The sequence below is a fragment of the Globicephala melas genome, chromosome 1, assembly GCF_963455315.2.
Source record: "Globicephala melas chromosome 1, mGloMel1.2, whole genome shotgun sequence".
NCBI classification, from domain to species: Eukaryota; Metazoa; Chordata; class Mammalia; order Artiodactyla; family Delphinidae; genus Globicephala; species Globicephala melas.
This window is the reverse complement of record NC_083314.1, coordinates 59,650,014-59,667,158: the sequence shown is the minus strand read 5'-3', so window position 1 is coordinate 59,667,158 and position 17,145 is coordinate 59,650,014. Positions and strand designations below refer to the sequence as shown.

General features: G+C 35.5%; 1 protein-coding gene across 4 annotated transcripts in view; it reads right to left on the bottom strand.

The window, feature by feature from the left end:
* The window catches only part of NME7 (NME/NM23 family member 7), a 260,189-nt gene that overhangs the window by 136,714 nt on the left and 106,330 nt on the right, over positions 1-17,145 (bottom strand). For all 4 annotated transcript variants that reach the window (XM_060296672.1, XM_070043985.1, XM_070043988.1 and 1 more), the window contains 2 exons: positions 16,087-16,151; positions 13,151-13,219 (listed from right to left, as the gene is read on the bottom strand). In XM_060296672.1, the coding sequence (XP_060152655.1) occupies positions 13,151-13,219; positions 16,087-16,151 (134 nt within the window). The remainder of the gene's footprint in view (positions 1-13,150; positions 13,220-16,086; positions 16,152-17,145) is intronic.

Sequence of the window (17,145 nt, the reverse complement as noted above, 5' to 3'; positions counted from 1 at the left end):
ATTATCAAAAAGTCTACAAACAACAAACACTGGTGAGGATTTGGAGAAAAGGGAACCCAAGTACACTCTCAGTGGGAATGTAAATTAGTGCAGCCACTATGGAAAACAGTACGGAAGCCCCTCAAAAAACTAAGAATAGAACTACCATATGATCCAGCAATTCCACTGCTGGGTATATATCTGAAGAAAATGGAAACACTAATTCAAAACCATACATGCATTCCAATAGCAGCATTATTTACAAGAGCAAAGATATGGAAGCAATCTAAGTATCCAACAACAGATGAATGGATAAGATGTGGTATATATACATACAATGGAATACTACCCAGTCATAAAAAAGAATGAAATTCTGCCATTGGCAACAATGTGCATGGACCTAGAGGCTTAGTAAAGTAAGTCACAGAAAGACAAATACTCTATATGTTATCATTCATATGCAGAATCCTAAAAATAAAACAAACACATGTATATAACAAAAGAGAAACAGACTCACAGATGTAGAGAACAAACTAATGGTTACCAGTATGGAGAGGGAAAGGAGTAGGGGCAAGTCAGGGGTATGGGATTAAGACATACAAACTGGCATACATAAAATAAGCAACAAGGATATACTGTCAGGGAAATATAGCCATTATTTTTAATAACTTTAAATGGAATATAATCTATAAAAATATTGAATCACTGTGTTGTACACCTGAAACTAATATAATATTGTAAATCACTGATCTTTCAATTAAAAAAAGACTTTTTCAGACAAACAAAATCTGAGAGAATTCACCACCACCAGCCACATACCACAGAAAATGTTAAAGGAAGTACTTCAGACAGAAGAAAAATAATGCCAGACAAAAATATGGATCTATACAAAACAATGGTAAACATGTGGGTAAATATAAAACATATTTCACAGCAACTAAAAAAGAAAAAATGTAATTGATTATTTAAAGCAAAAATATTAAAAATGTATTGCAGAATTTATAACATATATAGATGTAAAATGTATGACAACAGCATGTAGAATAGGAGAGAAGAAATGGAAGTATACTCTTTTAGGGTTCTTAACTCTATATGTGAAGTGGTTTAATGAAAACCATGGTCAAAGAAAAGTGCCTCTCACAGTGTCTGAAACGTTCAATGAACGGAACACTTCAGGCAGAAGTGAAAATACATATAAAGCCTGGAGGAAAAAGTACAGTTGGGGTATATGAAGATCAGTAAAGGAGCCATGGTATCAGGATCTGAGTGAGACCAGAGGAAAGCAGTTAAGAGATGAGGCCAGATCATGGAGGGCCATGTAAACCATTTTAATGACTTTTGAAGGTTTATGATACATAATGCCAAAGTAAAATAAAGGCAATTTATTACAGAATATTTAAATATTAATCCAAACTCAGTCATCATGCCTACTAGAAATGCCAGAAGTTAAAGGAGGGAGAGAACTTCATAATTAATATGGTACACAGAACCCTACTCATTAGAATCCCTAGATGTATGCCCCTGAAGTCACTTTACTATTTCACAAAGGTCATATGAAATTGATTTTTATGGATAGTTATGTTGAGTAGGATTTTCTGTCTAATGAAATTGAAGTACTGCCTACACATAAATGTCAAGAGCCAAGTTGTCAGTAGGGGTAGAAGAAGGCATGAGCATGTTATCCAAAAACAGAAGTGTAAATTTTGTCCACCTTTCTTTCACCTGTCTCTCTTTCAGTATTAATAACAAATACCAGTAAAACGATAAACATAGAGGGCTGCACAAAATGCAAAGAAAAGGACTCCATCAATAGCAAAAAGTGTTCCTTAAAAAATGGACTTGAGAATTCTGTTAACAGATTAAGAGAATTAATTAATTAAAAGAATTAACAGAATTCTCAAGTCACCTAGGTCTTTACTTAAGCAAAACACTGCCAAACAAAAAAGCACTTGTTTCCTTCCTTAATAGCCCTTTGACTACCATCCTTAAGCAGTTGCAGTGGGATGTCTGATTTAATATCTCTCCTCACCAGGACATAAGCTCCATGAATGCAGGTAGTGTGCTTTTTTTGTTCATTTCTGTCTCCCTGGTAGCCAACACATTGTACGGCCCACAGGAGATACTCAATACATGTATGGTAAATAATTGGATCATGATAACTCTATAAGATAGGAATTATTACCTTTTAATGACTGCAAATGCTGAAACAGCAAATTTAACTGTAAATGATCAACACAGAATCTACTATAAAGATTCTCAGCTACAGTAATAACAATAATAGTAGTAATAATAAAAATAGCTAATATTTACTAAAGCAATAGTCTCAGTATGTGAGACTGCTTTACATGGTTTATTTCATTTAATCACAATAACTTCATAAAGTAATAGTGTTGTTTCTATTTTATATATGGGTAAACTAAGGCTTAAAGAAGGTAAATAACTTCCATGGTCACACAGCTGGTGGGTGTGTTTGGGATTTGAACTTTGCATCTGACTCCATAGCCAAAAAAAAAAAACAACAACAAAGGAAACTGAGGTCAGGAAGCTGTAAGCTGTTGCAATGAATTTTGGGAAACAGGAAAATTTTACAGTTTCAAGCAAGTAACATGGGAAAACCTAGAACTAGAGTAGAATTATTAAAAAATATCTGGTACAACAGTGTCAGTGATGCTGTACTATTTCACACTACATATTCTACATTTCACACCCTTACATCTTTAAGTTCAAAACAATAAAATGGATGAAACCACTAATATGACCTTATATATCTTATTTCTTTTATAAGTAAGAATCTGAAGACAAAGAGGGTAAAGTGCTGTACTAAAAGTCAGAGTAAGAATCAGATCACCTGTTTTTGTTTCTTTAGACTATGTTGCCTCTTAAGATTATTTTTACATGGCCTACTTTATAGAATTAAATAAATCTCATAAAATTAAGAGACATCCAGTACCAGCATTTAAAAACTTACCTCTTCCTTGAACTTAAAACTTGAGTCCTAAATATTAACTGTCATGAAAAATAAGAGACCCAAGAGGAAATACAACAATCACAATAGCAAATGAGACCCAGGATTTGCTATCTGATTTTTGCTATCCCAAACTACCCAATGTAAGATATCCCAATCATATGCATTTCTAGTATATGAATACAGACCATCATACAACTTCCTTTGAATGAAATAGTCAGAATCATGAAATGGGAAAAGAACTTTAAAAGAATCAGAGGCTATATACCATTCATAAGAATACATTTACTTCAATAAAATATTACTGGGATAAAAACACTCTTTCCCCTTTGGGGAAAATGTTCAAGGAAACATTTCTTAGCATAAATAAAATTTTATATCATATAAATGCAGTAACATCTCAAAGATACCTGGATATTGATATATTCTGGTTCATATATATAGTGCATTCTCCCATTAAGATACTGCTACAAACCAATAATCTGAAATACTTGTTTTCAGCGGAATAAGCCATTTAAGCTGAATAAAAATCATAACCATTACTAAAAATTACTCACAAGACTAATAATTACTCTGAAATAAGGTAGTTTTTCCCCTTCCAAACAGTCCCTCTGTTCCTTCTCCTAAGTAGGTTCTTTTATTAATATTACAAGATTTAAATAGTAATTACAGACAATATCTTACTGAGAAGATTAAACCGAAGAAAGTACATCAATATCAATCATTCTGGGCTGTCCTGACATTAAAGTATAATATTGCTATTGCCATTCAAATTCCTGATTTCTCAGGGGAAATGACAAATACACTCAGTGATGTTTTTATCTTTATCTCCAGAATCCCAAGATCAAAAAATTCTAAAAGTAAATGTATAGTATATAAAAAAATTGCATGTATGGTATTTTCAAAGCACAGTATAGCACAGAAATATAATGTTGTACACATGAAACATATAATGTTATAAACCAATGTTACCTCAATAAAAAATAAAAGAAAAAGATGAGGCTTTTTTTTTAAAAAAAAGTTTTTTACCAAAGGGAAATATGGCCTACCTCAGATATGTACATAAAACATTAATGTCCTCAACTGCTACTTGCTACCAAATTCAATACTACCTGATGTTGTATGAGAATGTAACTCAGGATCAAGGCTACTGTAAGATATGCCTCCACGAGTCTGTTCATCTTATGTACAATAAAACTATAATATAATGTGCATTAATAAAGGTAGTTGCTTCTAACCATATTTTTTAAAAAGCCAATCAAACACACAAAAGAAGGAAAATGTAAAAAGGGAAGATTTAAGAAATGGAAAACATGTGTCACTGGTTGAATAAATGATGTTAAGATAAGAACGGTGGAGGGGACCTTCAAGATGGCGGAAGAGTAAGACGTGGAGATCACCATCCTCCCTGCAAAATACTTCAAAAAAAAAATCTCCACGTGGAACAACTCCTACAGAGCAAATACTGAATGCTGGCAGAAGACCTCAGATTTCCCAAAAGGCAAGAAACTTGTACCTGGGTAGGGCAAAAGAAAAAGCAGAGACAAAAGAATAGGGACAGGACCTGCACCGCTGGGAGGGAGCTGTGAAGGAGGAAAAGTTTCCACACACTAGGAAGCCCCTTCACTGGTGGAGATAGGGGGTGAGTTGGGGAGAAGCTTCGGAGCCACAAAGGACGGCGCAGCAACAGGGGTGCAGAGGGTGAAGCAGAGAGATTCCCACACAGAGGATCGGTGCCGACCAGCATTCAACAGCCTGAGAGGCTTGTCTGCTCACCTGCTGGGGGGGCTGGAGGCTGGGAGATGAGGCTCCAGCTTCAGAGGTCAGATCCCAGGGAGAGGACTGGGGTTGGCTGCGTGAACACAGCCTGAAGGGGGCTAGTGCGCCACAGCTAGCTGGGAGGGAGTCCAGAAAAAGTCTGGAACTGCTTAAGAGGCAAGAGACAAATGTTTCGGGGTGCACGAGGAGAGGGGATTCAGATCACTGCCTAAATGAGCTCCAGAGAAGGGTGCGAACCACAGCTATCAGCACAGACAGCAGAGGTGGGCATGAAATGCTAAGGCTGCTGCTGCAGCCACCAAGAAGCCTGTGTGCAAGCACAAGTCACTATCCACACCTCCCCTCCCGGGAGCCTGTGCAACCCACCACTGCCAGGGTCCCGTGATCCAGGGACAACTTTCCCGGGAAAACACATGGTGCACCTCAGGCTGGTGAAACGTCACGCCAGCCTCCTCCGTTGCAGGTTCGCCCTGCATTCTGTACCCGTCCCTGCCCCTGGCCTGAGTGAGCCAGAACCCCCTAATCAGCCACTCCTTTAACCCCATCCTGTCTGGGCGAAGAACAGATGCCAGAGGGCGACCTACACGCAGAGGCGGGGCCAAATCCAAAGCTGAACCCCAGGAGCTGTGCAAACAAAGAAGAGAAAGGGAAATCTCTCCCAGCAGCCTCAAGAGCAACAGATTAAATCTCCGCAATCAACTTGATGTACCTGCACCTCTGGAATACCTGAATAGGCAATGGATCATCCCAAAACTGAGGCAGTAGACTTTGGGAATAACTGTAGACTTGGGGGTTGCTTTCTGCATCAATTTGTTTCTGGTTTTATGTTTATCTTAGTTTAGTAGTTAGAGCTTATTATCACTGGTAGATTTGTTTATTGATTTGGTTGCTCTCTTCCTATTATATATATATTTTTTCTTTTTTTCCCTCCCTTCTTCTCTTTTTGGGAGTGTGTGTGTGTATGCTTCTTGTGTGATTTTGTCCGTATAGGTTTGCTTTTACCATTTGTCCTAGGATTCTATCCGTTTTTTTCTTGTTCTTTCTTGTTTTAGTATAGTTTTTAGTGCTTGTTATCATTGGTGGATTAGTTTATTGGTTTGGTTGCTCTCTTCTTTCTTTTGGATTTTTATAACATTTTAATATTTGTATTTTAATAATATATTTTAATTATTTTATTTTATTTAGTTTTTCTTTCTTTCTTTTTTCCTCCCTTTTCTTCTGAGACATCTGGTTGACAGGGTCTTGGTGCTCTGGTCGGGTGTCAGGCCTGAGCCTCTGAGGTGGGAGGCTGACTTCAGGACACTGGTCCCCCAAGGACCTCCCAGCCCCACATAATATCAATCGGCGAGAGCTCTCCCAGAGATCTCTGTTTCAACACTAAGACCCAGCTCCACTCAATTACCAGCTCCACTCTACAACCAGGATGCCCATGCCAAACAACTAGCAAGACAGGAACACAACCCCACACATTAGCAGATAGGCTGCCTAAAATCATAATAAGCTCACAGACACCCCAAACCACACCACCAGATGTGGTCCCTCCCATCAGAAAGGCAAGATCCAGCCTCATCCACCAGAACACAGGCAGCAGTCCCCTGCACGAGTAAGCCTACACAACCCACTGAACAAACCTTAGCCACTGGGGGCAGACACCAAAAACAACGGGAACTACAAACCTGCAGCCTGTGAAAAGGAGACCCCAAACAAGGTAAGTTAATCAAAATGAGAAGATAGAGAAACACATAGCAGATGAAGGAGTAAGGTAAAAACCCACCAGACCAAACAAATGAAGATGAAATAGGCAGTCTACCAGAAAAAGAATTCAGAGTAATTATAGTTAAGATGATAAAAATCATGGAAATAGAATGGAGAAAATACAAGAAACGTTAAACAAGGACCTAGAAGAACTAAACAGCAAACAATGATGAACAACGAAATAAATGAAATTAAAAATTCTCTACAAGGAATCAAAAGCAGAATAACTGAGGCAGAAAATGGATAAGTGACCTGGAAGATAAAATAGTGGAAATAACTACCACAGAGCAGAATAAAGAAAAAAGAATGAAAAGAATTGAGGACATTCTCAGAGACCTCTGGGACAACATTAAATGCCCCAAAATTCAAATTATAGGGGTCCCAGAAGAAGAAGAGAAAAAGGACTGAGAAAATATTTGAATAGATTATAGTTGAAAAATTCCCTAATATGGGAAAGGAAGTAGTCAATCAAGTCCAGGAAGCACAGAGAGTCCCATACAAGAAAAATCCAAGGAGAAACACAACAAGACACATATTTATAAAGCTATCAAAAATTAGATACAAAGGAAAAATATTAAAAGCAGCAAGAGAAAAGCAACAAATAACATACAAGGAAATCCTCATAAGGTTAACAGCTAATCTTTCAGCAGAAACTCTGGAAGCCAGATGGGTGTGGCAGGACATATTTAAAGTGATGACAGGGACAAACCTACAACCAAGATAACTCTACCCAGGAGGGAGGGAGATGCAACAGTGAGGAGATATGGGGATACATGTATATGTATGGCTGATTCACTTGGTTATAAAGCAGAAACTAACACACCATTGTAAAGCAATTATACTCCAAAAAAGATGTTAAAAAAAAAAAAGATTACTCTACCCAGCAAGGACCACATTCAGATTCAATGGGGAAATTAAAACCTTTACAGACAAGCAAAAGTTAAGAGAATTCAGCACCACCAAACCAGCTTTGCAACCAATGCTAAAGGAACTTCTATAGGCAGGAAACACAAGAGAAGGAAAAGACCTACAATAACAAACCCAAAACAATTAAGAAAACGGTAATAGGAACATACATATCAATAATTACCTTAAATGTAAACGGATTAAATACTCCAACCAAAAGACACAGAAAGCTGAAAGCATACAAAAACAAAACCTGTATCTAGGCTGTCTACAAGAGACCCACTTCAGACCTAGGGACACATACAGACTGAAAGTGAGGGGATGGAAAAAGATATTCCATTCAAACGCTAATCAAAAGAAAGCTGGAGTAGCAATTCTCATATCAGACAAAATACACTTTAAAATAAAGAATATTACAAGAGACAAAGAAGGACACTAAATAATGATCAAGGTATCAATCTAAGAAGAAGATATAAAAATTGTAACTATTTATACACCCAACATAGGAGCACCTCAATATATAGGGCAAATGCTAACAGCCATAAAAGGGGAAATCAACAATAACAAAATAATAGTAGAGGACTTTAACACCCCACTTTCACCATGGACAGATCATCCAAGATGAAAATAAATAAGGAAACACAAGCTTCAAAAGACACATTAAACAAGATGGACTTAATTGATATTTATAGAACATTCCATCCAAAAACAACAGAATACACTTTCTTCTCAAGTGCTCATGGAATGTTCTCTAGGATAGATCATATCTTGGGTCACACATCAAGACTTGGTAAATTTAAGAAAATTGAAATCGTATCAAGTATCTTTTCTAACCACAACACTATGAAAGTAGATATCAATTACAGGAAAAAATATGTAAAGAATACAAACAGATGGAGGCTAAACAATACGCTATTAAATAACCAAGAGATCACTGAAGAAATCAAAGAGGAAATCAAAAAACACCTAGAAAAATATGACAATGAAAACATGATGACCCAAAACCTATGTGAAGCAGCAAAAGCAGTTCTAAGAGGGAAGTTTACAGCAACACAATCCTACCTCGAGGAAAAAGAAAAACCTCAAATAAACAACCTAACTTTACACCTTAAGCAATTAGAGAAAGAAGAACAAAAAAAACCCAAAGCTAGCAGAAGGAAAGAACTGATAAAGATCAGACCAGAAATAAATGAAAAAGAAATGAAGGAAACAATAGCAAGGATCAATAAAACGTAAAACTGGTTCTTAGAGAAGATAAACAAAATAGATAAACCATTAGCAAGACTCATCAAGAAAAAAGGGAGAAGACTCAAATCAACAGAATTAGAAATGAAAAAAGAGAACTAACAACTGACACTGCAGAAATACAAAGGATCATGAGAGATTACTAAAAACAACTATATACCAATAAAATGGAAAACCTGGAAGAAATGGACAAATTCTTAGAAAAGTACAACCTTCCAAGACTGAACCAAGAAGAAACAGAAAATATAAACAGACCAATCTCAAGCACTGAAATTGAAATTAAAAATCTTCCAACAAACAAAAGCCCAGGACCAGATGGCTTCACAGGCGAATTCTAACATTTACACAAGAGCTAACATTTATCCTTCTCAAACTCTTCCAAAATATAACAGAGGGAGGAACACCCCCAAACTCATTCTATAAGGCCACCATCACCCTGATACGAAAATCAGACAAAGATGTCACAAACAAAAAAACTACAGGCCAATATCACTAATGAACACACATGCAAAAATCCTCAACAAAATACTAGCAAACAGAAACCAACAGCATATTGAAAGGATCATACACCATGATCAAGTGGGGTTTATCCCAGGAAAGCAAGGATTCTTCAATATATGCAAATCAATCAATGTGATAAACTGTATTAACAAATTGAAGGAGAAAAACCATATGATCATCTCAATAGATGCAGGGAAAGCTTTTGACAAAATTCAACACCCATTTATGATAAAAACCCTCCAGAAAGTAGGCATAGAGGGAACCTACCTCAACATACTAAAGGCCATATATGACAAACCCACAGCCAACATCATTCTCAATGGTGAAAAACTGAAACCATTTCCACTAAGATCAGGAACAACAAGGTTGCCCACGCTCACCACTATTATTCTACATAGTTTTGGGAGTTTTAGCCACAGCAATCAGAGAAGAAAAATAAGTAAAAGGAATCCAAATCAGAAAAGAAGAAGTAAAACTGTTACTGTTTGCAGATGACATGATACTATACATAGAGAATCCTAAAGATGCTACCAGAAAACTACTAGAGCTAATCAATGAATCTGGTAAAGTAGCAGGATACAAAATTAATGCACAGAAATCTCTGGCATTCCTATACAATAAAGATGAAAAATCTGAAAGAGGAATAAGGAAACATTCCCATTTACCACTACAACAAAAAGAATAAAATATCTAGGAATAAACCTACCTAAGAAGACAGAAGATCTGTATGCAGAAAACTATAAGACACTGATGAAAGAAATTAAAGATGATACAAACAGATGCAAAGATATACCATGTTCTTGGATTGGAAGAATCAACATTGTGAAAATGACTATACTACCCAAAGCAATCTACAGATTCAAATGCAATTCCTATCAAACTACCAATGGCATCTTTCACAGAACTATAACAAAAAATTTCACAATTTGTATGGAAACACAAAAGACCCTGAATAGACAAAGCAATTTTGAGAAAGAAAAGCAGAGCTGGAGGAATCAGGCTCCCTGACTTCAGACTATACTACAAAGCTACACTAATCAAGAAAGTATGGTACTGGCACAAAGACAGAAATATATATCAATGGAACAGGATAGAAAGCCCAGAGATAAACCCACACACATATGGTCACTTATTTTTGATAAAGGAGGCAAGAATATACAATGGAGAAAAGACAGCCTCTCCAATAATTGGTGCTGGGAAAACTGGACAGCTACATGTAAAAGAATGAAATTAGAACACTCTCTAACACCATACACAAAAATAAACTCAAAATGGCTTAAAGCCCTAAATGTAAGGCCAGATACTGTAAAACTCTTAGAGGAAAACATAGGCAGAACACTCTTTGACATAAATCACAGCAAGATTCTTTTTGACCTACCCCCTAGAGAAATGGAAATAAAAACAAAACTAAAAACGGGACCTAATGAACCCTAAAAGCTTTTGCACAGCAAAGGACATCATAAACAAGACAAAAAGACAACCCTCAGAATGGGAGAAAATATTTGCAAATGAAGCAACGACAAAGGATTAATCTCCAAAATTTACAAGCAGCTCATGCAGCTCAACATCAAAAAAACAAACAACCCAATCCAAAAATGGGCAGAAGATATACAGACTGCCAACAAACACATGAAAGGATGCTCAACATCACTAATCATTAGAGAAATGCAAATCAAAACTACAGTGAGCTATTACCTCACACCAGTCAGAATGGCCATCATCAAAAAATTTACAAACAATAAATGCTGGAGAGGATGTGGAGAAAAGTGAACTCTCTTGCACTGTTGGTGGGAATGTAAATTGATACAGCCACTATGGAGAACAGTATAGTTCTTAAAAACCTAAAAATAGAACTACCATATGACCCAGCAATCCCACTACTGGGCATATACCCTGAGAAAACCATAATTTAAAAAGAGTCATGTACCACAGTGTTCCCTGCAGCTCTATTTACAATAGCCAGGACATGGAAGCAACTTAAGTGTCCATCGACAGATGAATGGATAAAGGAGATGTGGCACATATATGCAATGGAGTATTACTCAGCCATAAAAAGAAACGAAATTGAGTTATTTGTAGTGAGGTGGATGGACCTAGAGACTGTCATATAGAGTGAAGTCAGTCAGAAAGAGAAAAACAAATACCATATGATAACACATATATATGCAATCTAAAAAAAAAAAAAAGGTTCTGAAGAACGTAGGGGCAGGACAGGAATAAAGACACAGATGTAGAGAATGGACTTGAAGACACAGGGAGGGGGAAGTGTAAGCTGGGACGAAGTTAGAAAGTGGCATGGACATAGATACACTACCAAATGTAAAATAGACAGCTAGTGGGAAGCAGCCGCATAGCACAGGGAGATCAGCTTGGGCTTTGTGTCCTCCTAGAGTCGTTGGCTAGGGAGGGTGGGAGGGAGACTCAAGAGGGAGGGGATATGGGGATATATGTATATGTATAGCTGATTCACTTTGTTATACAGCAGAAACTAACACACCATTGTAAAGCAATTATACTCCAATATAGATGTTTAAAAAAATAAAAATAATAGGTAATAGCTAAATTCATAAGCCCTAAGAATTTGAGATGAGGTAATAAATTTAATTGAAAGCATACAAATTGTCATCAAAAATTGTAGCATAGTCAGACAGAAAAAGACAAACATCGTATGATATCACTTATATGTGGAATCTAAAAAAATGATACAAATGAACTTCCTTACAAAACAGAAACAGACTCACAGATTTAGAAAATACAGTTACTGTTACCGAAAGGGAAACGGCGGGGGGCGGGGGAGAGATAAATTAGGAATTTGGGATTAACATATACACACACTACAATATATAAAATAGATAACCAACAAGGACTTATTTTATAGCTCAGGGAACTCTACTCAATATTCTGTAATAACCTGAATGGGAAAAGAATCTGGACAAGAATAGATATATGTATATGTATAACTGAATCACTTTGCTGTATACCTGAAACTGACACCACATTGTAAATCAACTATATTCCAATATAAAATGAAAATTTTAAAAATTTTAAAATAAATTAATAAAAAATAAGAACACATTTTAAAATTTCTTCCATTTAAGAAAAGAAAGAGCATAACTCTAAAATCAGGAAGCTAACAAGATTAAAGTTCGATAACCTACAGCAAAAGAACACTGGTTCCTCTAAAGAAGGGTGGATCACTACCAGTATGCCGAATGCAAAATATAATATCTCATTATTGGTCTTTACTATGTAGGGCTAAATAAGACAAAGGCTCAGGTCATTTCTTAAAGTAGGTTGAAAGGAAAGGGCATAGAGAAGTGAGGAGAAGGGAATCTAGTTTCATTGTCAGGAATAGTGAACTTTATGCAAAAAAAAAGCCAAAATTCTCTATAAAATAATGTGGGGGATGAGGCAGGCCACCAGCACAAACGTATCTAATTTGATAAAAGGCGAAAGAAACTAACTTTGATTAAATATCTATCATGTATTATTTTAAGAAACAACATTCAGTTTATCTGAATATAGTCTTGTTTTCAAGAATGAATTTCACTGCCCTCTAAACAACTCCCTTTAAGTCTAACCATTTCTTCAGTCTCTATCACATTGTCAGATGATTCTATCTGCATTTGTAGCATTAAGTAGACACTAACTACCGCTATGAAGTTACATTAAGAACTATTTGCTCTCAACTTTTTAAAGCATTTTGGACAGTCTTCCACCTTGAGAATTTTATAATGTTCATAGATAATATCAAAATGTGTCAATATCTCAGCAAAGTGTTTTTTTGATTCCTGTATATTTTTGTTTCATAAATGAAATAGGATCATATTTTTAAAACTGACCCAGTGGCTCTGAGGGATAAAAAATGCCTCAGTCACTGGTATGATCAGTTGGCAATTGGCAGAATCATGAATACTTCAAGCAATACTTTCATGATTATAAATTATACTGAGATCTACAAGATTTAAGATACACAAGTTGTTTTCAGTACCAATGCTTTACATGTATTTTGATACTTACGTTATACTCAGACACGACTCCTTTATAAATTTCATAAAACTCTTCAACATTAACTCGATCCATGTTGAACTATATTTAAAAAAAAACAAAACATAAGCCAACCAACACAATAGAATGAGCCACACTTAGCACTCAACATTTATGATCTCTTGGATATATTTCCTTTAAAATGTAAACCTTGAACAAATTAAACAGTCTTTGAAGAAAAAGTGTTGAAGTGTTAAAGTTCAGATCATCAATAACAAATTATTTATTAAAAATAAAAAATTATTTATAACATTTGAGTACTTAAATATATCAAGCATTGTTCTAGGTCCTGTAGGTACATCATCTCAGTTAATCGTAAAAATCACCCTACAAGGTAAGTAATGTTAATAGCCCCCATTTACAGATGAGGTGAAGACTCAGAGGGGTTATGTAGCCTTCAGTACTTGGCATTCCATCTTAAGCAGTCTGATCTCACTGACCATACTCTCAACCACTACACTCTACCTCGCTGAATAAAACCTCATTCCTGGTACAGAAACGACTTATGTATCTATACAATGTAATGTTGTTTATCGATAGATTAGTGGCACAAATAAGAAGCACAGGGAGATCAGCTCGATGCTTTGTGACGACCTAGAGGGGTGGGATAGGGAGGGTGGGAGGGAGGGGATATGGGGATATATTTATACATATAGCTGATTTGCTTTGTTGTACAGCAGAAACTAACACAACATTGTAAAGCAATTATACTCCAATAAAGGTGTAAAAATAAATGAATAAATAAAAATAAATTAAAAAAAATTTTTTTAAAGAAATATTACTAAAGAAAAGTTCTTCAAATTTTGTAGAGGGGGCTGGAAATAATACCCTTTTCCTCCCAAGCATTCAGAAAAATACCTAGTCTGGCTCATAATAAAGCACTGACACCATTCATCTGGAAATCCCACTCCTCTTCAAAAAGAATTGTCAGAATATGCTAATAAGGTAAACCTACATGAGTCATTCTTATCCAGGCTGGATTCAAACTTAGAAATAAAATTTCATTAAGTTCTACCATCTCAAGAACCAGAACCTTAAATTTTTAAAAAATAGCCTCAGATTTCCCAATTTTGTTTTCCTCCCTACTTTGCTTTATTGTTGCCAGGATTGAAGATCACTAAGAAGTTTCTGTCTACCAAGACAACAGTTCAAACTAGGAAGATTTATTTTCATAGGCAACATAACTATTACAGGGAGGGAATTTTGTTTGATTTCAGTATATTATTTGATATTCATACAAATTCTTATATTACTAATACCATAAAATAATAACAGAAAATATAATTTATTAAATACTTAGTAACTTGTACTGGAAATTCTACAAAGTATTGTGTAGGGTTATTTCATTTATTCCATGAAATAATCCATTGAGGCAAATAATATTCTCATTGCCTAGCTGAGAAAACTGAAGATAAGAATGCTTAAAATCTGGCCAAGTTCACATACCTAGAAAGCAGAAGACACATGATTCAGAAATAGAGCTTTCTGATTCCAAAAATCACAACACGATTGCCACTAAACTACCATGCCTCCCCCGTAAGTTCAATTGATTCTTTTTTTTTAATTATTTTTTTTCACTGAGCACCTACTATGGACAATCACTATTCTAGGTTGTAGGCCTAGAGTTAGATCAATGATTAATTCTAAAATTTCCACAAGGATTACTACTTAAGGAGGCTTAGGTCCTATAACCCTGCGACTACATCATCAAGCTAATACTTTGAGAACGTTTTGGCTAACAATTTCATTATAGTCCTGGCTAAGATTCTTCAATTATTAACTTCCTCATCAGTCTCCAAGTTGTGCCTGATAACTCTGTAAACTAGATGATATTTCTGATCTTTTCTCAGCTTATTAACGTTCCCACCAATCTGGGATACAAAATAGGCAGAACCTCAGTTAGTGTCCTGACCTCTGATTTTGGGTGATCCTAAGACTTCATAGAAATCAAAAGCAGTTCCTTTTCAGAAAAAGAGCAAATAAATTATATTGGTAAGAAAATTCTTTCCAAAACTGGCATTTCACTGTCATAATAATGCAAACTTTCTGCCCTTCAAAAATTGTAAAATGTAAAGACAGACTAATTAAAGATGATTTTAAACCCTAAAACAACACTAAAAAAATTTTTAGAGGTATAAGTAATAAATCGATAGTGGAAATAAAATGGAATCATTAAAAAAATCCCCATTAATGCAAAAAAAAGAGGAAAAATGAAACAAAAACAAAAAACAATTGTAAAATGTAAATTATTTGATTCCTATAGTAATTTGTGCCCAATTTATCATCAAATGCACTGATAAGTATAGCACAAAGATATAGAAGGACTCTATAGAAATTAATATTGTTTCTTCAGTGAAGGGTTTCCTAGAAATGTGCCAGCAGGGCAATTTTGAATGATTGTGGGCTCCGGAGATCCAGTGGTATGACTGCCAAGAGAGGGGCTGAAATGTGCTAACTCCAAAGAAGATCCTGAGGGAAACTCCAGAAACCAGCAAAGGTCCTGGGAAAAATCTGAATTGACTCTCTTCTTAGTCACAAATCCAGACAACAGAAAATTCATTATAACTACTTAGCTTAATTCTATATTTTGTTTGGAGGAACTAAATGTATTGTTTCAGTCTGCATTTATTTTGCAACTGAAGTTCCAGGAATTACATAAACCTGCTTTATAAGCTTAAATTAGATGTACCATTAGAATATTAGTTCTCTTAGTGAGAGATTATATAGGTAAAGTCAGTTCAAAAATATTTTTTACTGTAAGGTTATCAAGTTCAACAAATATATCTTTTTATTTTTAATGCATTGAGTTCACAAGTACACAGAGAAAATTCAGTGTAAAAAATTTTCAAGCATACTTCAAAAAAAAACACAGTTCCTCAGTAAGTTATGACCCATTGCAAACTACCTACCATCTGCATAGCTGAAATTTCAAAACCTGCATCTCGGATAGCCATCAGAATCTTTCCCAGCAGTCCTGAAAATACAGAACAAATGAGTGCAAAAAATATAAAATTTCTAAGGCATTTAGTTTTAGAGAAATGCAAATTTTCTATATCAAATTGCTTTGCTTACATTCTATAGGAAGGAATCACATATTTCTGAGGGAAACTAATAAACCCCTAATACTGTAATCCCATTTGATTCACTTAGTAAAGTGCTTCAGGAATACCAACAATGATCTTGAAGATTATGCAAAAAACTTTTAAGTTACTATTGCCTGTAAGGACCCTGAGGGCTAGTGATGTAAAGAATATGAAAATCAAACAATTAAAGTAATATTACCAAAAAAAATGAAATGTTCAAGTACCAGATACAGAAGGAGTTCACAGGAGCAGTTCAAAGAAGGAGAAATATCAAATTATAACTGAAGAGGGGAACAGAAGCTTCAAGGGGATATGAGAGCATGAACTGGCCCTTAAAGGCTATAGGTAGATGGCATTATATAGGGACAGAGGTATAAAAAGAGACAAGGCATAATTCTGGGAAAAATGTGAATATGTGTACAGAATAGTAAGAAGTCAAAAAAGAAAAAGATAAAAAAGGAAAAGAGATTTAATCCAAATTGATAAAGGCCTTAGATAGCAACATGAGGAATTTGGTCTTTATCCCACGAATAGCAACATTTATAATGGTGTTTGTAGACTCTGGAGGTCTAGAACTGATTTTTTAGATTCCATTAGTCTTCTATAAAAATCTCCTAAGTTTCTTTTTTTCAAGTGAACTAAAATTCTCTCTCTCTCTCTCTCTCTCTCATACACACACACACACACACACACACACACACACTCCATATTCTGGATCATCTTGATGTTCACCTAATAACCCCCAAAAAACAAGTAGTATCAGTGCCCGAATGTGCATTTTTATTTACTATCTTACTGCTGCCAAACAGGCTATTTTAATTGTAGCTGGCTGATGAAAAAAAGAAAAAAAAGACAAGGACAGATCTATTTCTTAAATGATGTTTG